The following is a 21,094-nucleotide window of genomic DNA, read 5'->3' on the forward strand; positions in this document are numbered from 1 at the left end:
CCGAATGAACGCCATTCGGCTCAACTCGGCTAATCTCGGACGTTCGAGTTCCAAATATTTGTTCGGATTCCAAGACAAAATTTTCTCGAATTTCCTGGTCGAATACCGATTTGGTCGAAAGTCAAGGCGTTCGAGAACCGAGGTATCACTGTAGCTTGAAAAGGATAGGAGTTAGTTCTTCTTTGAATATTTGGTAGAATTCACGTGTGAAGCCATCAGGCCCAGGACTTTTCTTTTTTGGGAGTTTTTTGATAACTGTTTCAATCTCATTTGTTGTAATTGGTCTGTTTAGGTTTTCTGATTCTTCCAGATTAATTTTTGGAAGATTATATGTTTCAAGGAATTTGTCCATTTCATCTAGGTTGTCTAGTTTTTTGGCATACAGTTCTTCATAGTATTTTCTTGATATTTTGTATTTCTGTTGTTTCAGTTGTTATTTCTCCACTCTCGTTTCTAATTTTATTTATTTGAGTCCTCTCTCTTTTTTTCTTGGTGAGTCTGGTTAAAGGTTCATCAATCTTGTTTACCTTTTCAAAGTATCAGCTCCTGGTTTCATTGAACTTCTGTATTGTTTCTTTAGCCTCTATGTCATTTATTTCTGCTCTGATCTTTATTATTTCCTTCCTTCTACTAGCTCTGGGCTTTACTTGCTGTTCTTTTTCTAGTTCTTTTAGATGTAGGGTCAAGTTGTTTATTTGAGCTTTTTCTAGCTTCTTGAGGTATGCCTGTAATGCTATGACCTTCCCTCTCAGGAGTGCTTTTGCCGTGTCCCATAAATTTTGAGTTGATGTATGCTTGTTATCGTTCGTTTCTAGGAATTTTTTAATTTATTCTTTGATCTCGTTGTTTACCCATTCGTTATTTAATAACGTGCTATTTAGTTTCCAAGTATTTGAGTATTTTTCAGTTTTTCTGTTGTGGTTGATTTCTAGTTTCATGCCATTGTGATCAGAGAAAGTGCTCGATATGATTTCAGTCTTATTAAATTTGTTGAGACCGCTTTTGTGCCCTAATATGTGGTCTATTCTAGAGAATGTACCATGAGCACTTGAAAAGAATATATATTCTGCTGCTTTAGGGTGACAGGTTCTGAAGATACCTATTAAATCAAGTTGATCTAGTGTGTCCAATAAGTCTGCTCTTTCTTTGTTAATTTTCTTTCTTGAGGATCTATCTAGTGATGTTAGTGGAGTATTGAAATCCCCTACTATTATAGTATTGCTGTTGTTCTCACCCTTTAAATCCATCAAAGTCTGCTTTATATATTTAGGTGCTCCTATATTAGGTGCGTAGATATTTATAACGGTTATATCTTCCTGTTGGATTGCTCCCTTTCTTATTACGTAGTGACCTTCTTTATTTCTAACTATAGTCTTTGTTTTAAAGTCCATTTTGTCTGATATAAGTATTGCTACCCCAGCTTTTTTTTCTTTTCCATTTGCGTGAAATATTTTTTTCCATCCTTTTATCTTCAGTCTATGTGCATCTTTTGTTTTAAGGTGTGTTTCTTGTAGACAGCATATGTATGGGTCCTGTTTTCTTTCTTTTTTTTTTTTTTCATTTTTCTGAAGCTGGAAACAGGGAGAGACAGTCAGACAGACTCCCGCATGCGCCCGACCGGGATCCACCTGGCACGCTCACCATGGGGCGATGCTCTGCCCATCCTGGGCGTCGCCATGTTGTGACCAGAGCCACTCTAGCACCTGAGGCAGAGGCCACAGAGCCATCCCCAGCGCCTGGGCCATCTTTGCTCCAATGGAGCCTTGGCTGCGGGAGGGGAAGAGAGAGACAGAGAGGAAAGCGCGGCGGAGGGGTGGAGAAGCAAATGGGCGCTTCTCCTATGTGCCCTGGCCGGGAATCGAACCCGGGTCCTCCGCACGCTAGGCCGACGCTCTACCGCTGAGCCAACCGGCCAGGGCGGGTCCTGTTTTCTTATCCACGCAGCTACCCTATGTCTTTTGATCGGATCATTTAATCCATTTACATTTAAGGTTATTATTGATATGTAATTGTTATTGCCATTTTATTCTTTAAAACTGTATTCCTCTTTTGCTATATTCTTTTTCTCCTTTGATCTTTTTACAACAGGCCCCTTAGCATTTCTTGCAGCCTTGGTTTGGTTGTAGTGAATTCCTTGAGTTTTTTTTTGTCTGGAAAGCTTTTTATTTCTCTTTCAATTTTAAATGATAGCCTTGCTGGATAAAGTAGTCTTGGTTGTAGGCTCTTGTTCTGCATTACTTTGAATATTTCTTGCCATTCCCTTCTGGCCTCAAGTGTTTCTGTTGAGAAGTTGGAAGTCATCCTTATTGGTGGCTCCTTTGTAGGTGATAGTCTTTTCTTTTTTTTTTTACTCTAGCAGCTTTTAATATTTTCTCTTTATTGCCTGACCTGTGGTGGCACAGTGGATAAAGCGTCAACCTGGAAACACTGAGGTTGCCAGTTTGAAACCCTGGGCTTGCCTGGTCAAGGCGCATATGGGAGTTGATGCTTCCTGCTCCTCCCCCCTTCTCTCTCTCTCTCTCTCTCTCTCTCTCCTCTCTATAATGAATAAATAAAATCTAAAAATATATATATATATTTTTTCTTTATTACTTAGCTTTGGTATTTTAATTATGATGTGTCTTGGTGTTGATTTCTTTGCGTTTCTCTTTAATGGAGTTCTCTGTGCTTCTTGAACATGTGAGATGTTTTCCTGCCTTGAGGGAAGTTTTCAGCTATGATATGCTTGAACAAAGTCTCTATTCCTTGTTCTTTCTCTTCTTCTTCAGGAACTCCTATGATATGGATGTTATTTCTCTTCATGTTGTCACAGAGCTCTCTTAGAGTTTCCTCAGACTTTTTGAGTCTCTTTTCTTTTTTCTGCTCTGCTTCTGTACCTTTTTTTAATGTGTCCTCTAACTCGCTGATTCAATTCTCAGCTTCATCCATCCTGCTTTTAATTCCTTCCATTGTGTTCTTCATTTCTGATATTGTATTTGTCATTTCTGACTGATTCTTTTTTATTATTTCGATGTCCTTTTTTATATTTGCTATCTCTTTATTTAGGTTTTTTGTAATGACCATCTATTGTTGTTCTAATATCTTTGAACATCCTAACAATCATTTTAAACTCTGCATCTGGTAATTTGGTTATGTCTGATTCATTCAGGTCCTTTTCTGGGGATTTCTCTTGATTCATTTGTGGTGCATTTCTCTGCCTTCTCATTTTCTCTGTGTAAAGGAAGGTTTTGGCCACTGGAGTCCACTGGGTGTGGCCTCTGTTCCCTAGGTATGGTCTGTCTGCAGGCCCGCCACCCTCTCTGCTGTTGCTGCCTAGGGCGTTTGGGTATATCTGGATTTTTTTTGTTTGTTTTTTTTTGTCACTCTAAAGAATAGTACTTCTGTCTCAGTTTTCATTTCTTTAATTATAAGGACATTTAGGATATTTTACAATAGTTTTGACAATTTGTATTTTTCATAATTGCTTTTTTCTTTGCCAGTTTTTAACTTTTTTTATCTTTGTATGAGCTTTAATTGTACAAAGGGTATTAACACTTGAATACGTATAACAAATATTTTCTCCAGCTTTGTTTTTTAATGCTGGTGGTAGTTACAATAATAGCTATCCATAAATGTATGTGTCCTAATCTCCAGAATCTATTAATATGTTACTTTCAGGCATCCCCAAACTACGGCCCGCGGGCCGCATGCGTCCCCCTGAGGCCATTTATCCGCCCCCCCACCACATTTCTGGAAGGGCACCTCTTTCATTGGTGGTCAGTGAGAGGAGCACTGTATATGGTGGCCCTCCAACGGTCTGAGGGACAGTGAACTGACCCCCTGTGTAAAAAGTTTGGGGACCCCTGCTTTACATAGTTATAAGAGACTTTGAAAATGTAATAAAGTTAAGGATTTTGAGATGGGGAGATTATTTTTGGATTATTTTTATAGCTCAGTGTAAATTATGCGTATCCTTTTGAGAGGGAAGCAGAAGGATCAAAATGAGAAAAGGAGCCCTGGGTGGTTGGCTCAGTGGTAGAGCGTCGGCCTGGCGTGCAGAAGTCCCGGGTTTGATCCCCGGTGAGGGCACACAGGAGAAGCGCCCATCTGCTTCTCCACCCCTCCCCCTCTCCTTCCTCTCTGTCTCTCTCTTCCCCTCCCGCAGCAAGGCTCCATTGGAGCAAAGATGGCCCGGGCGCTGGGGATGGCTCCTTGGCCTCTCTGCCCCAGGCGCTAGAGTGGCTCTGGTCGCAACAGAGTGATGCCCCGGAGGGGCAGAACATCGCCCCCTGGTGGGCAGAGCATCGCCCCCTTGGTGGGCGTGCCGGGTCGATCCCGGTCGGGCGCATGTGGGAGTCTATCTGACTGTCTCTCCCCATTTCCAGCTTCAGAAAAATACAAAAAAAATAATAATAAAAAAAAATAAAATACTGTATGTTTAAAAAAAAAATGAGAAAAGGAGATGCAGTGATGAAACTAAAGGTCAGAGTGATGCAGTCATGAGCCAAGGAATTCATAGCTTGTAGAAGCTGGAAATGTCAAGGAATGGATCTTCCCCTATAGCCTTCAACAGAAAGAATAGAACTCTGCTGATACTTTAGCCCATAAGATCTATTTCAAGCTTCTGACCTCCAGAACTGTAAAATAATATATATATTTGTGTTATTTTAAGTCATTAAGTTTGTGGTAATTTGTTGTAGCAGCAGTAGGCACTAATGGACTTTGCTGTACAAAAGTTTGAAAATTTCTTGCTTTAGGTTTGTCCATTTTATTGATCATTTCAAAGAACTTGCTGTTTTTTTCATTGATTTTTCTGTATTTTCAACTTCAGTGACTTCTACTCTTACCTTTTTCTAGGTTATTGAGGTAGGAGCCAAGATTACTGATTTCAGACTTCTTTTCTAAATACATGCTTTTAATACTATAACTTTCCTTCTCAGCACTGCTTTAGCTGTGTCTCACAAATTTTGATAGGTTGTATTTTCATTATCATTTCAATATAAAAAGAGAGGGAGGAAAGTACAGGAGCAGGTAAGCACCTCTCCTGTGTGCCCTGGCTGGAAATCGAACCCGGGACATCCACACAGCAGGCTGAGCCAACCAGCCAGGGCCCGATTTAGTTTTAGGTACAGTGTGAGGTAGGATATTGACCATTTTTTTCCCAACTAATATAGCTAGCAGTCCTAGTATCAGTTATTGAATAACTTAATCTTCTGCAGTGACTTGAAATATCACACATTATATATAAAATTCTCATATATTTGTATGTTTTTACACACAGAGTAGAAGCTAACTGACTTGCCTGAATTACTAAACCCCTCCATTTCTGTTACAAAGCATACAACCTGATCCTCTTGACATATTTTTACGCTTACCAATTGAGTTGAATCTATTTACCAAAAGTTAGTCCTGTTTTCTTTCAGGTGCACTTCATATTATAATGTTATGTAAACAAAAATAATGTTAAAAGAAAATTATTAAAACTAAGTTAATTGCTTTGGAAGACTAATTAAAGGAGGTCACTTTAAAAAATTACTTGGTTTTGAATTAGGTCTGGTTGAGACCACTGTACAGCTAGTGCTCGACTTAAGACCACGATTGGTTCAGACAGACTGGCTGTAACACGATTTGGTCGTAAGTTGAGTAGGCTATATGTACAGTACTATGAAATGATGTTATAAAAATCTTTGTCATATTTTATCATAATTTTCTTTCATTATTGTTATATATCATAATTTTCTTTGTTCATTTTATGCCATTTGTATCATCTCTACACCATTTTGTTTCTTATTTTTACATTCGTCAGGTTTAAGTAAAACACTTTATTACCAGTACAACTGGTTTAATATTTACAAAGACAATTTCCTCTTGGTAGGCATTTTGGGAGGGGTTTGATGAAAAATATCCAAGACACAAAACACAAATTGCTGTACCGAGTCTGGGATAACAGTTGAAATGGTGTACCCGGAGATGGTAGTGCTACCGGAAGCTGGTCCGCACTGTCGTACGCCCAGCTGGGCAATGCTTGGGCTGCCAGATGTGGAGCAGTCGTGGCTAGTGATTGTGATTGTAAAGTCGAATGGTCTTAAGTTGCATAGGTAGTAAGTTGATTAATATTTGTAAATGTTTGGGTGTTAAGTACATAAAAATTCATTTTGTATTAAGTGCTTTGAAGCATTCCATCTCCTAAAATACCTAAATTAGAATGCATAGTTGGTATATTACAGAAGGGCTTTAAAGCCACCTCTGTGTGGATACATATCTATTTCTGACCCTCAGTCTGTATTTAGTGGTCTATTTGATTCTGCACCATATAATCATATAATTTTAAATTGCCTTAGCATTTTAGTACATTTTATATCTGATAGGGTATTGTATGCCTAAAGTGGGAAATTTCAGTTGAAAATAACAGAAAACCCAACTAAAAGTGTCTTAATATGGATGGCCCTGGCCAGTTGGCTCAGCGGTAGAGCGTCGGCCTGGTGTGCGGGGACCTGGGTTCGATTCCCGGCCAGGGCACATAGGAGAAGCGCCCATTTGCTTCTCCACCTCCCCCTCCTTCTTCTCTGTCTCTCTCTTCCCCTCCCGCAGCCAAGGCTCCATTGGAGCAAAGATGGCCCGGGCACTGGGGATGGCTCCTTGGCCTCTGCCCCAGGCGCTAGAGTGGCTCTGGTCGGCAGAGCATCGCCCCCTGGTGGGCAGAGCGTTGCCCCGGTGGGCGTGCCGGGTGGATCCTGGTCGGGCGCATGCGGAAGTCTGTCTGACCGTCTCTCCCCGTTTCCAACTTCAGAAAAATACAAAAAAATAAATAAATAAATAAAAATAAATAAAAAAATAAAAGTGTCTTAATATAATAAATTTATTAGCTCAAGCTAAGGAATCATTGTCAGTGCCCATTGTCCCTGAAAATACCTACTGACTGTTGACTCAAAAAGTCTGTCATTGTAATTTTTTACATCACATATCAGCAATTATTTAAACTTTCTCTAACTTTTTATTTGCAAGTAATTTCAAAAAGAAAACTTGCAAGAATACAAATTATTTTTTCTGGTTTCTGTTTATCATTATTTCTTGAATACCATATCATCCTTCCTTTCTCTCTGTGTCTCTGTCTTTCTCTCTCTCTTTAGCATTATTAGTTATTTTTGCTGCTTACATATTTGAGTCATTCTTTCAGAAGAATATGTGAAAGTTTTTGAGGCCTTGTAATGTTCCCTCCCCAAAGCATGTACCTTGCAGGTACAAAAGTACCACACTTGAATGCTAGTGAATGTTGAATTCTAGATTAAAATGCATTTCCCTAGGAACACTAAAGAACTTGCTTCATTGTTTAAAGAAGAGAATCCAATGTCCAAAACTAAAAACTGAATTTATTTGCTTGTTAAGCCAGGAGTTGCTATTTATGTAAAATAATCTTCCTAATAAAACCAGAGAGTTGATCTAGCTTCAGTAGTGAGTTACATTTGTAATTTTCTTTGTTCTAAAAGAGTTTGTATAAGTTGGAATTATTCCTTCAATTTTAATTGAACCATCTGGCCCTGGTGTTTTCATTATGGGAAGATTTCTTAATGATTTAATTGTACTATTTTTATTAATTTTACTTTTCTATAAATGTGTGCATTTGAGCCTTTGTTCTGTATGTTTATTTTCTGTTTCATTAAATCCTGCTTTTATTTGTATTATACTGCTCACAAAAATTGGGGCATCAGGGAACGTGCAGATACTCCAATACTTTCAGCCTTTTGTATAGTGCATTTTCACCAATGAAATAAAAGTTGGTTTTGCATCTCATTTGCATAATCAAACAACTTTCTTTGACTTGTGGCTTGCTCTTTTGGATATTCTGGTTTAATAATAAAAAAAACCAAATGCTTTTTTTTTATCACTTCATATTCATTTTGAAATATCCCCTAATTTTTGTGAGCAGTTTATTTTATCTACTTTTTTTATATTGTCTGTTTCTTACTGCTTAAGACAGCTCAATTCATTAATTTATTTTTAGCTTTTCCTACTTTTCTGATGTAACTACGTACAACTAAGAATCTCCCTTTATACTGTACTCCTTTTGCTGCATCTCACAGGTTGGCAGTATTGTTTTTATTTTACTTTTAAGCTTTTTAAAATTACTTTCTTTTTTTGACTCATGAGTTTTTAAAAATATCCAAAGATAGATTTTTTTTTATTTTTGTACTTTTCTGAAGCTGGAAACGGGGAGGCAGTCAGACAGACTCCCACATGCGCCCGACTGGGATCCACCCGGCAGTCCCACCAGGGGGCGATGCTCTGCCCATCCAGGGCGTCGCTCTGTCGCGACCAGAGTCACTCTAGCGCCTGGGGCAGAGGCCAAGGAGCCATCCCCTGCGCCCGGGCCATCTTTTGCTCCAATGGAGCCTTGGCTGCGGGAGTGGAAGAGAGAAACAAAGAGGAAGAAGAGGGGGAGGGGTGGAGAAGCAGGTGGGCGCCTCTCCTTTGTGCCCTGGCCTGGAATCGAACCCCGGACTTCCGCATGCCAGGCCGATGCTCTACCACTGAGCCAACCGGCCAGGGCCCAAAGATAGATTTTTAAAAAGCAATCTTCTTGTTATGATTGTCAGAGAATGTGGTTGTAGGATCAAATACCTAAAAGTTGTTGAGACTTTTTTTATAGCCTAGCATTTGCTGCAGTTTTGTAAGTGTCTGTTTATATTCCTCTGTTTGTAAGTAATATTTTTGTTTATCAGATCAAACTAAATGGTTGTGATGTCAATTCTGTTCTAACTTTACTAACTTTTTTGTTTCCTTGATTCGTTAATGAGATAAATATGTTAAAAATTATCCTCTGTGACAATAGATATGTCCATTTTCCTTGTGGTTCTAGAAATCTATTTTGGAGCTATGCTAATAGGCACATATATATTTAGATGTTACAGACAATAAACTTTTTTGTCATTATGTAGTAAACTTCTTTATCACTAGTGATGGTTTTGTATATTATTAATATATAGGTACACCAGTTGTATTTTGATTAGTATTTGCCTGGTGTATATTTTTTCATATTTTTACTTCTTTTTTTTTTTTTTTTTTAACCTGTGTCTTGGCACTTGAGGATAGAACCGGTTGGAAACTGTTAGCGCCAGAGACATGACATTGAGGGGGCCAGAGTCCTTACCCTCTGCCTCCATACATTACAGGGGCTTGGGCCACATACCCAACCCCTGCCAAGAAGAAGATCATTTTTTAAAAAATTTTTTTGTATTTTTCTGAAGTTGGAAACGGGGAGGCAGTCAGACAGACTCCCGCATGTGCCCGACCAGGATCCACCCGGCACGCCCACCAGGGGGCGATGCTCTGCCCATCTGGGGCGTCACTCTGTTGCAACAGAGCCATTCTAGCGCCGGAGGCAGAGGCCATGGAGCCGTCCTCAGTGCCCGGGCCAACTTTGCTCGAATGGGGCCTTAGCTGCGGGAGGGGAAGAGAGAGGAAGGAGAGGGGGAGGGGTAGAGAAGCAGGTGGGCACTTCTCCTGTGTGCCCTGGCCAGGAATCGAACCCAGGACTCTTGCACGCCAGGCCGATGCTCTACCACTGAGCCAACTGGCCAGGGCTCATTTTTTTACTTTTAACCTTTCAGTGCTCTTAAGGTTTTTAGGTGTATTTCTTTTTTCTTTTTAGGTTTTTTTTTTTTTTTTTTTTTTTTTTTTTAAGTGAGAGAGACAGACACAGATAGGAAGGGAGAGAGATGAGAAGTATCAGCTGGTAGTTGTGGCACTTTAGTTAAGGGGTAGTCAACCTTTTTCTACCTACTGCCAATTTTTGTATAGTAGTAAAAGTTTCTAACCGCCTACCGGTTCCACAGTAATGGTGATTTATAAAGTAGGGAGGAACTTTACTTTATAAAATTTATAAAGCAGAGTTACAGCAAGTTCGAGCATATAATAATAATTACTTACCAAGTACTGTGTCGGATTTTCGCTAAGTTTGGCTGAATAAATCTTTATAAAACAACTTACTATAGTTAAATCTATCTTTTTATTTATGCTTTGGTTGCTCTGCTACCGCTTACCATGAAAGCTGGAATGCCCACTAGTGGGCGGTAGGGACCAGGTTGACTACCACTGCTTTAGTTGTTCATTGATTGCTCTTCATATGTGCCTTGATGGAGGGCTCCATCTGAGCCATTGACCCCTTGCTCAAGCCAGCGAGCTTGGGCTTCAAGCCAGCCACCTTTGTGCTTAAGCCGTCGACTGTGGGATCATGTCTGTGATCCCACACTCAAGCTGGCGTCCTCTGGCTTGGACACTGGATTCTCAGCGTCCCAAGTCAATGCTTTATCCACTGTGTCACCATCTATCTGGTCAGGCTAGGTGTATCTTTTTTTTTTTTTAAGTTTATGGAGTACTACTATTTAAACCTTATAAAAATGTTTTCTATTTTGGTTACAGTGTTGAAATTGCTGAAAGATGGCAGAAGAAGTGGTGGTGGTAGCCAAATTTGATTATGTGGCCCAACAAGAACAAGAGCTAGACATCAAGAAGAATGAGAGATTATGGCTTCTGGATGATTCTAAGTCTTGGTGGCGTGTTCGAAATTCCATGAATAAAACAGGTTTTGTGCCCTCTAACTATGTGGAAAGGAAAAACAGTGCTCGGAAAGCATCTATTGTAAAAAACCTAAAGGATACCTTAGGTAAGTTATTTTTGTATTAAAACAGCAACAATACTTTCTTTTAAGTAGATGTTAGAGCTTGGTTCTTTGTACAGAATTTTGGCAGCAGTGGGCAGAATGGACTAGAAAAGGTCAGGACTGGAATTTCAGCTAGATAAGGCAAGTTTGGCTCATAGCAGGTATGCAAGTCAGGAGACCAGTGAAAGTTGTGTTAGTGGGCATTTTCTATAAAGCTTCTCTGTTGGTCTGGCCAGAGTTTACAGATCAAGCCAGAGTGGTGCTAAGGAGCAGAACTGAGTAATAGCAATGCCTCCTTGAACTATGAGGTAAATTCTGCATCTAATTGAGACAGGGAAACATGAGTGAAATGCAGAATTGCCTCCCTGAAATTAAGGGAACTTATTTTCCATGGCACATTTCTGTATTTTAACATCTAATAGCTTACATTTTGAACTTCACTTTTAAAAACAAGCTATCATTTATTCTTATAGTTGATAAAATAAGTTTTAATTGTGGATCATTATAAGGCTGATCTTTTTCATTTTGTTTCTTCCCATTCTTCCTTCCTCTAACTGTAAATTTTTGTTTTTACTGACCCTCATTAGGCCAGAGGTAGTGGAATCTGCTTTGCACTTACCTTGGCTGAGCTGACAGGAAGGAAATAGGCCCCATACACTTTAAAAAAAAATTTCTTTTTAATTAAACTCTTCTTGGCTGACAGGAAGGAATTGGGAGGGACAGAATTTCATTTTTTTTATTCAGACAAGCATGCAAACATTCTGTTACTTAATGGTTCTTTGTATATATGTAGAAGAGAAAGTGAAATTTCTCCTTCTGAAGATAGTTTGGGAGTATTGTGGCATGACTAACAAATATAAAGTGTTATTAACTGTTTTATATTAGTGGGGGGTTTTTTTGTTTTTGTTTTTGTTTTCTTTTCTGAAGTTGGAAACGGGGAGGCAGTTAGACAGACTCCCGCATGCGCCCAACCGGGATCCACCTGGCATGCCCACCAGGGGGCGATGCTCTGCCCATCTGGGGCATTGCTCTGTTGCAACCAGAGCCATTCCAGTGCCTGAGGCAGAGACCACAGAGCCATCCTCAGCGCCTGGGCCAACTTTGCTCCAATGGAGCCTTGGCTGCGGGAGAAGAGAGAGATAGAGAGGAAGGAAAGGGGGAGGGGTGGAGAAGCAGATGGGCGTTTCTCCTGTGTGCCCTGGCCAGGAATAGAACCCGGGACTTCTGCACGCCAGGCCGATGCTCTACCACTGAGCCAACCGGCCAGGGCCCTAGTTTTTATTTCTTGTTTAACATTGTTATTATAGACTAGAGTGTTCTTTCATTCATCAGCAATAGAAGAAAAATCTTTTTTGTTTTTAAACCATTGTAAAACAGCAAGAATTTACAATACAGGTCAAAGCAAGATATAAAATATTTTAGAGTATTGATTTCTGAGCTAAAGACATTTCCAGTATTCTAAATGTAATTTATTAACAAGTGGAGTTATTGCCCTGGCCAGATAGCTTAGTTGGTTAGTGTGGTCCTGCAGTGCAGAGGTTGCCATTTTGATCCCTAGTCAGGACACATACAGGAAAAGATCTGTGTTCCTGTCTCTCTCTTCTTCTTCCTCTCTCAAATCAATTTAAAAATTTAAAATATTTTTTAAAAATAGTTATTAATCTGAAATTCCACTATGATACTTGGCTGTTGTATGTAAAATTGCTTTTCTTTGAAATTTTAAGGTTTACAAATAAGATCATTATTATTAGTTTTTAAATGGAGGACCAATCAGAAAGAGATATTCCTTGAATAGCTAAAAGAGATCAGTGTTAGAACCAGGAATATTTCATATTTTATAAATACTGGACATCTATTTAAAGCATGTTGATTAGAAGTATTAGGGATAATTAATATAACTTCTATTTAAAAAGTGCCTTATAGTGATGAAGGCACAGAAAGGACTAGGACCACATCTAAATAGACATTTTTATTCCTTTTTAAAAGAATGCTGGTATCCGGGGGCTAGAGCAAATGTGACAGTGAATAACAAAGGATAGTGAAAGAACTAATAAATATCACAGAGTAAAGAGGGAAAATATTCCATTTTTAGATATTACTGCATAACCTTTAAAGCAATTCTAATTAGATACATTTTTATTATTTAAGTGATCCGTAGTTGGCTTATATAATGATGTGAATCCAGCTTTTGCATCAGAAAGCATTCTCTCCTTTCTCAGGATTTCTGAACCCCTCTTTGGTAACTTAAAAATGTCCCATGTAATTAATGAATTTGTTTCACAGTGATTATGCTGATGGAGAGACATTGTTTGAAAGTTAAGAAAGAAAATAAGAAAACAAAGGGAAAAATGAATATATTTTCAACTGTTGAAAATAAAATATATATGCTTTAAAGCTTCTTCCAAAAAAAGTCTGAGTAATATGGTCACTTTTGTGACTATCATGATATACTTGTTTTACAGGTTCTGTTTTAGTTCAGGGGGGAAAAGTTCTGGAAAGAGAGGAGCCTCAGAAAAACTTTGTATTGCCTGGGTGTGGGCCAAGTCACATGGATTGGGTGTGGGGAGTTTCAGTGTTGCAGAACAGACCAGGAAGCTCACTGAAAATTATCCTGAGCTGTAACAAACTGACAAAGAAAACAAGGAATTTTCATTCAAAATGGATTGGTTAAACGTCTTTAAAGATTTTTTCAGTAAGTTAATCTGTTTATTAAATCTGTAATTTTCTTGTACTTTTCAAATTAGATTTTTTAACTTTTGTAATTTAAAAGAAAAATGTATGGAGAGAACCTGGTAGGATGTATATTAGGCTGGTGCTTTATGTTGTTTCTGAAATATAAGCTAAATGATTGGTCATATATCAAATATTTTTACTTGATAAGTAAAATATTTTAGAATGTTTTAGTATTGCTGGTAGGAAAAGAACATAAGTTAGTGCTTTGATCTAAATAAATGATTTAAGTTTGATGCAGTTCTAATTTGTTAACTTTGAACTTACCATAGACATTTGAAGTGAATTAAATAAATTATAAAGATATTAAAAACATGAGGAAAAAGGATTAGATGAGTAAGTTCCCTTATACTTAACATGATTTTAATATGATCTCCAAAATTTGAATTAACACAGTAGTCATAGTACTTTTTTTACTTAGATTGTAGAGAAACAATAGAAGATAACATTTGATTAAAGTGCTAATAAAGAGAATGTTTTGATTTAATCACTGTAGGATTGCTAGAAATTGCTGTTTTAGTAAATGTGAAATTTGATAGTTTGAAATGAGTTCTGAATGTGCGTGCAGAAAGATGTAAACATTGAAAGAAAATAGTGAATTCTTTGGTTTATTTTTGAGTTCAGGTCATAAAGTAATACTAAAACAAGAGCTGCATTTTTCTATCTTATGATGGTCTTTTTATGATCTCATGATGGTGAAGTTGATTTGGTCTCTGAACATTTGCTTGATGAAAATGAACAGAGGAATTGTCATAAAAGTCTCTTATGTATATGGTGTATAAGGAGAAAAAAAGTAACCTGTCAAAATTTCTGAGAAAGGGACAGAAGGGAAAAGGAGCAAGTTCTTTGTTGAAAAAGAATGTTGTAGCTGTAATATTAAAACTTTTGTTTATTTAGTTAACTTTAGTGGCCAAATGACTCCTAGAATATATCTCTTTTGTTAATACCTTGGGGAGTTATAAAAGTTTTAGATTTGCTTTTTTGTAAGTGTTCCTTTTAAAGAGTTTATTCATTAACTTATTTATTTGTATATAAGCATATTTTTATTGAGAACCTGCTGCAAGCCAGGCAAAAAGTATAAAATGAAAAACTAATACTCACAGAATTTACATTCTGGTGGGGAGGTAGAGGGTGGTAATTTTTTTATTTTCTTAGATGGTAGTAGTTATTAATAATATAATAGATTTCATATAAGTTATACTGACTATAAATCAATAAGAAATAGTATAAAAATAATATATAATTTATACAGTGATTCAATATCTGTTATCAATACAGTGATAAAATTATCATTCTCTCTGTTGAGTTGATAGTTAATCCTAAATACATTTGTAGGGTCAGGGTTTGAGGTTTGTAACCAAAATATTCCTTTCTCACTATCTGCAGCAACCCAGAATTTATATTTATTTTGTTTTCCAGTTTGTCAGAGTTAGAGACAAGCTATTCAACCACCTTATACCCTGAATGGACTTAAAAAAGGGAAAAAATAATAGTATGAGTGCTCCTTGTGTGGTAGTGAGAATACCCTTGAAAACAAAAAGTGCACAATATTTTAGATAAAACAGAATAATAAAAAACAATTTACGTTACTTCATGTAGATAAAATGAACAGATAATACAAAAAATTAAATATAAACCTGTAATGGAAAACACCACCATATATTTGTATTTGGAATATCTTAATTCTGCTTCCAGATATACCACTAGTAAGTCGTGTGGCCAGGGGTATATATAACTAAGCTTTCCTGATTCCATGTTTGTAATTGGAGAATTGAGCAAGACTATGACACTGGAAAGTCCCGTTGAACTCTGGAAGTCTTATAGTACTGGTAAACAACTGATACGTCTTAGATGAGCCATAGCAATCAGGGAAATTCATGAGGGAGAAACTAGTTTTGAAGAAGTGTGAACATAACAGAATTATAGTTCCCTAAAGAAAGAAGAATACTTCCTTGGGCCTCATTCTATTGAACATTTATTGACTCAGTGATTTAGGCAGAGGGAAAATAACATGCTTAACACAAAGACCTAATGCTGGATGAATAACATACACTGGGCTCAGAAATATATTTGAAAGCTAAAAACTGCATTGGAAACAAAGCAAGATGAGTAGGAACAGACATTAACATAAAATTGTACATTAAGTTTTTAAAAGAAATTGAAAAGGTTGCTGAGAATCTGACCTGGCAGCAGTTTACTGAGTGAACATCTTAGTAAGAGCTGCTGTGACAGTATAGGTGCTACCGGATCTCAACACAGTTCATAATGGCATTGATTTGATTTTGTGGGGTGCTCAGGTGAAGGGATGCAGTAGTTTTTATATGTGTGTGCTGGCCAAATAAAATGTGACATAGTTTATCTACTTTGGAGAGACATACTTGAGCAGTGGTATTGAGAAACTCAGATGCTCCAAATCCTGGCACCCAGTAAGTGTGTAGAGGCTATGAAAACGAGGTTACATTGGGACTAGTGTGGGTACAAAAATTTACCTTAGGAGGAGAACAAATATGTGATGATGGAATATTCACAGTGCTTAACCAGATTCTTAAAAACTTGAGGAGTTAACAGTATGTTGTTTTAGTCCAGAAATGGTGCTGTAGGAAGAGAGAAGTTATACCAGTGGTTAGAAGTGAGGGAAAGATGGAAGGTATGCTAATATTTGTTTTTGTTTGTTTTGTTTTTTTAAATAAAGCTAGCAGTGAAAAGGAGTGCCTCAGAGTTGTACACATTCTCATTGTTTAGGCCTGAGCATATTTCCCTCCAACCCTGGCCAGGTCCAGCTATATAAATGATATAATAAAGGTTGAAGTATTTTTGAAAAAGTAAAAAATGCCAGCACTAGGAGGTAGGAAATAACTACCATCACTTGCTATGTGCTATGCACTGTGCTGAGTACTTTACGTATAAATGTTTTAAAATTCTTTACAAAAATTTTATGACACTGGACGGTTGCTCAGTGGATAGAGCATCGGCCCCTTATATGGACATCTCAGGTTTGATTCCCAGGCAGGACACACAAGAAAAGCGACCACCTGCTTCTCTCCCTTCAGCCCCCCTCATCCCCTCCTGCAGCCAGTGACTAGATTGGTTCACGTGTGGCCCCAGGCACTGAGGATAGCTTGGTTGGTCTGAGCATTGGCTTCAAGTACTAAAAATAGCTCAGTACTCGAACATCAGCCCTGGATGGGGTTGCCTGGTGAATACAGGTCGGAGTGCAGGTGGGGGTCTGCCTCACTATCTCCCTTCCTCTTACCCCCCCCCCCAAAATATGAGGTAGGTAATTAATACACACCATCATTTCACAAGCAAAGGAATGGGAGATTAAAGAAGATTAAATAACATGACCAAAATCAGATTAACGAGTAAATAGTAAAATGAAAATTTAAATTTAGAGTCTCTTTTGCACTCGTTATGACTAAAGAGTAGAGAAAGGTTCCAGTCAGATAAACAGTGGATTAGAAACATTTGACATCAGAGGGACTAATTGAGATTAGGAGAATTGAAGCAAACTAACTGTGAAGTTGGAACAATTTAGAAAAATATACCTGAGGGAGTATGCCTGTAGAGTGATCTAATTCAGGGGTCTCAAACTCGCGGCCCGCCGAACAATTTTGTACTGATTTTTTTTTGTTTTCAACTGCAGTGAGAAAAGTGTTGCGTAACAGTTGCCTTTTGTAGACCTAGTGCGGCCCGCCTAACGGCTGTGATCTTGCTCTGCGCCCCACATGCTGAGTTGAGTTTGAGACCCCTGATCTAATTGTTACTGATTATAACATAGTTTAGAAATTAAGATATGCTAATACTTTATATTTGTGTACTTTCACTTTCTATTTTCGTTGATAGAAAATTGGGAGGTCTGTTTTTTAGCAATAGAAACAAAGGGCAATAAACAGTCTCTTCCCAAGGAGTTATAAAAGCAGGGTGAGAAAGCAAGTTATCGATTATGTATGCATTTGTCTGTCATTCACAAGATAAACAGTAGTGGAACACAATATGCATCAGGCACTGGGAATAGATAGGTGATTAAAAACATGTTGTTTGATCTCAAGGAGGCAAATACCAGTATACAGAGTGTGTGAACATTATAGTAAAAATATTTACCAAAAATACATAGTGTTGGCATAAAGCGAAAATACATTTACTCTGTTTTGGGGAGAGAGGGAAATCTTTAGTGAGAGTCGATACCATGACTGAGTCTTGAAGAATGAGGATGGTGAGTATTTTAGGGCAGAAAAGCTTGTGCAAAGGCTCATATCCTTGAAATAGAATGGTTTTTTTGTAACTGAAGAGCTTGTATGGCTGTAGCATTAGTTGAACAGATACGAAGTTGAAGACATGCTCACAGGAGAGATCATAGAAGGCTTTGTGTTGCATAGAAAATGAACATTGTAGCCTGACCTGTGGTGGCGCAGTGGATAAAGCGTCGACCTGGAAATGCTGAGGTCGCCGGTTCGAAACCCTGGGCTTGCCTGGTCAAGGCACATATGGGAGTTGATGCTTCCAGCTCCTCCCCCTTCTCTCTCTCTGTCTCTCCTCTCTCTTGCTCTCTGTCTCTCCCTCTCCTTTCTAAAATGAATAAAAAAACTTAAAAAAATTTATAAAAAAAATTAAAAAATGAACATTGTAAGCTTACTTTCTTTTTCTGAATTATTTCTGGTCTCTAAGATTAAAATCGGTTGTTTTTTATTTGTTTTCCCACTTGGGATTTTAATTGTTGGGTTTGTCTGATAGTTCTTCCTTCTTTTTTTGACAATGTATAATTAGATTTAGAGCTTATCTTATTCAGAATTAAAAAAAAAAATCATTTGGTACTAAAGTTTATTTTTAGGTTTAAAATTTTGTATTTTCTTTTATCAGTATACAACTTTAATCAATTTAACAGACATTTATTGAACATCTGCTATGTACACCATTCTAAAGTATAGGAAATGAGAAAGATCAGTGAGACAGAATACTCTTCTCCGGAAATGTATGCTTTAGTAGAGGGACTTAAAAGACAAATACATGGACGTCAGAAATACAAGATACTAAGGCACTTAGAAAAGAAGAAAGTGTACGTATCACAGAGGGTGAAGGTGGGAAATGAAGGATGTTGAGAAACATGGAGTGGAAAAATGAATAAAATAATAAAGTTGTTGTTTGAAATGGTACTCTTACAGGGGTAGATTTTTGAGAGGTAGAAGTTTCAATAAGGTTTGGGGGAAAAACAAGCAAACACGGTAAACTAAGTCATGAAGGTGGAAATATTTGGGGGATTGATTTAAGGGGTTCATTTTATTAAAATTTAGGGTAGTTTTAATGCAGGCCATTATAGAAAGATGCTTTTATTTAACATTTACTATATTTACTATAATATTATATTATTTCATTGAGTTTTCACAACACTTTCATGGTTAGTGGTGTTTTTATTTCTAAACTCAGAAAAATAACATGCTCAAGATTCCAGTTAATAAGTGGTATAGCTAGAATTTGAACCAAAAGGCTGATTTGAAGGTCTATGCTGTTTTCAATAGTCTATAACATAAGCCTGGAAAGGTAGGCTGATGACATTCTAGAAGGTTATAGATTCTAAGCAGAATATTTCTCTTAATTTGAGGGCTGGTGAAGAGCCACTTTTGGCTCTTGAGCAGTAGTAGCATTATATGATTGTAGCTGTATTTATGAGATTAGGCTGAATGTGCTGAAGCTGGACAGATTGGATTTAGTAAAGAAACTACTAAAGTTTAGAGAAACAGTTTTCTACCTTTTTCATCTAATGGCACACATAAACTAAAATTTTGTAGCACTCCAAAAAATACATTTTTGCCAGTCGAACAAAAAAAATTGATGTAATTTTGATTCATTCACACTGCACGGCTGTTGTGTTGGCTTTTGTCAATTTTATTGGACAATCTAAGGAAAAGAGGTTAATGCTCTGACTAAATAGGCCGGTATTGCATGTTTTAGAAATTCTTGCAGCACACCAGTTGAAAATCACTGGTTTAGAGAGATGCGAAGGCTCAAGCACAGCATAATAGGCCTGAACTAGCTAGCACAGGAATAGTGAGAATGGAAATTATAGGCAGAGAAGACCTGACGACAATGCAGGGTTTGATTTGGGATATTTTTTCTCTTTTTTTTTAATTACAGTTGATGTACAACATGATATTAATTTCAGGTGTACAACCCCATGATTAGACATTTATGTAACTTATGAAGTGATCACCCTGATAAATCTACCCATCTGAAACCATATATAGTTTTACAATATTATTGACTGTATTACCTATGCTATAGTTTATATCTCTGTGACTATTCTGTGACTACCAATTTGTACCCTTTTTTTTGTATTTTTCTGAAGTGAGAAGTGGGGAGTCAGAGAGACAGACTCCCGCATGTGCCCAACTGGGATCTACCCAGCAAGCCCACTAGGGGGGTGATGCTCTGTCCATCTGGGGCTTTGCTCCGTTGCAACCGGAGCCATTCTAGCCCCTGAAGCAGAGGCCATGGAGCCATCCTCTGCACCCAGGCCAACTTTGCTCCAATGGAGCCTTGGCTGTGGGAGGGGAAGAGAGAGATAGACAGAAAGGAGAGAGGGAAGGGTGGAGAAGCAGATGGGTGCATCTCCTGTGCGCCCTGGCTGGAAATTGAACTCGGGACTTATAGTTGCCGGGCCAATGCTCTACCACTGAGTCAACCAGCCAGGGTCCCAATTTGTACTTTTAAATCCCTTTAATTGTTTCACCCATCCCTGCCCCAGCCTCGCTCCCATCTGGCAACCATTAAAATGTTCTGTACATCTATGAATCTGTTTCTGTTCTGCATGTTGGTTTATTTATTTTTTTAGATTCTGATGTGGAAATCTTTTAAGAAAAATTTTCTTTAAAAAAAAAATTTATGGGGTAAAATTTATATAACATAAAATTAATTCTTTTAAGCTGTACAATTTAGTGGTATTTAGTACATTAAGAATGATGTGCAACCATCACATCTAATTCCAAACCATTTCATCATCCCAAAAGGAAACCCACCCCTATTAAGCGGTCACTCTCTGTTACTTTCCTTTAGTTGTTAGGTTCATATATGTTCTGGATATATATGCTTATCAAATATTCTTTCCTAATTCTGTAGGTTGTCTTTTCACTTTCTTGATAGTGTCCTTTGCACAAATGTTTTTTGTGGTTTGTTTGGTTTTTTTTGAAAGAAGGAAAGAAGGAGGGGAAGAGAAAGAAGCATTAACTCTCCATTCCACTTAATTGTTCCTTTTAGTTGTGTACTTACTGATTGCTTCTCATAGATGTCCTGCCTGGGGATTGAACCTACAATCTCAGCACACCAGGATGACACTTTGTCTACTGAGCCACCCGGCCAGAGCTATTATTATTTTAATGAAGTCCAATTTATCATTTTTTGTTTGTACTTTTGGTGTCAAATCTTAAGAATTCATTGCTAAATCCAAGCTCATTAAGACTTTACCTTATGTTTTCTTCTGAGATTTTTAGTTTGAAGTATTATATTGTGTCATTGATCCATTTGAGCTAAATTTTGTATGTGTGTAGGAGTAGGAGTCCCAGCTTCATTCTTTTGCATGTGAATGTCCTGTTGTCCCAGCACCATTTTTGTTTTTTGTTTTTTGTTTTTAGGTGAGAGGAGGGGAGATAGTGAAGCAGACTCCCGCATGCCCCCTGACTGGGATCCACTCAGCAACCTCGCCTGGGCAGATAGATGTTCTAGTACTGAGCTATT

The 21,094-nt window shown here is 37.8% G+C and overlaps 1 protein-coding gene and 1 non-coding gene across 3 annotated transcripts in view; one reads left to right on the top strand and one right to left on the bottom strand.

Moving 5' to 3' along the window:
* The window catches only part of NCK1 (NCK adaptor protein 1), a 95,441-nt gene that overhangs the window by 62,549 nt on the left and 11,798 nt on the right, over positions 1-21,094 (top strand). The window contains exon 2 of one of the 2 annotated variants that reach the window (XM_066350976.1): positions 10,399-10,642. In XM_066350976.1, coding sequence (XP_066207073.1) covers positions 10,417-10,642 — 226 coding nt within the window. In that variant the 5' untranslated portion in view covers positions 10,399-10,416. Of the gene's footprint in view, positions 1-10,398; positions 10,643-13,184; positions 13,332-21,094 lie in introns of those variants that run through there. The other variant, XM_066350977.1, reaches the window with a different exon arrangement.
* LOC136382688 (small nucleolar RNA SNORA57) lies at positions 9,046-9,188 on the bottom strand. The gene has a single exon (XR_010747310.1). It is a non-coding gene; the product is annotated as a small nucleolar RNA SNORA57 (small nucleolar RNA).

This window comes from Saccopteryx leptura, chromosome 10 (genome assembly GCF_036850995.1).
Source record: "Saccopteryx leptura isolate mSacLep1 chromosome 10, mSacLep1_pri_phased_curated, whole genome shotgun sequence".
Lineage (NCBI taxonomy): Eukaryota > Metazoa > Chordata > Mammalia > Chiroptera > Emballonuridae > Saccopteryx > Saccopteryx leptura.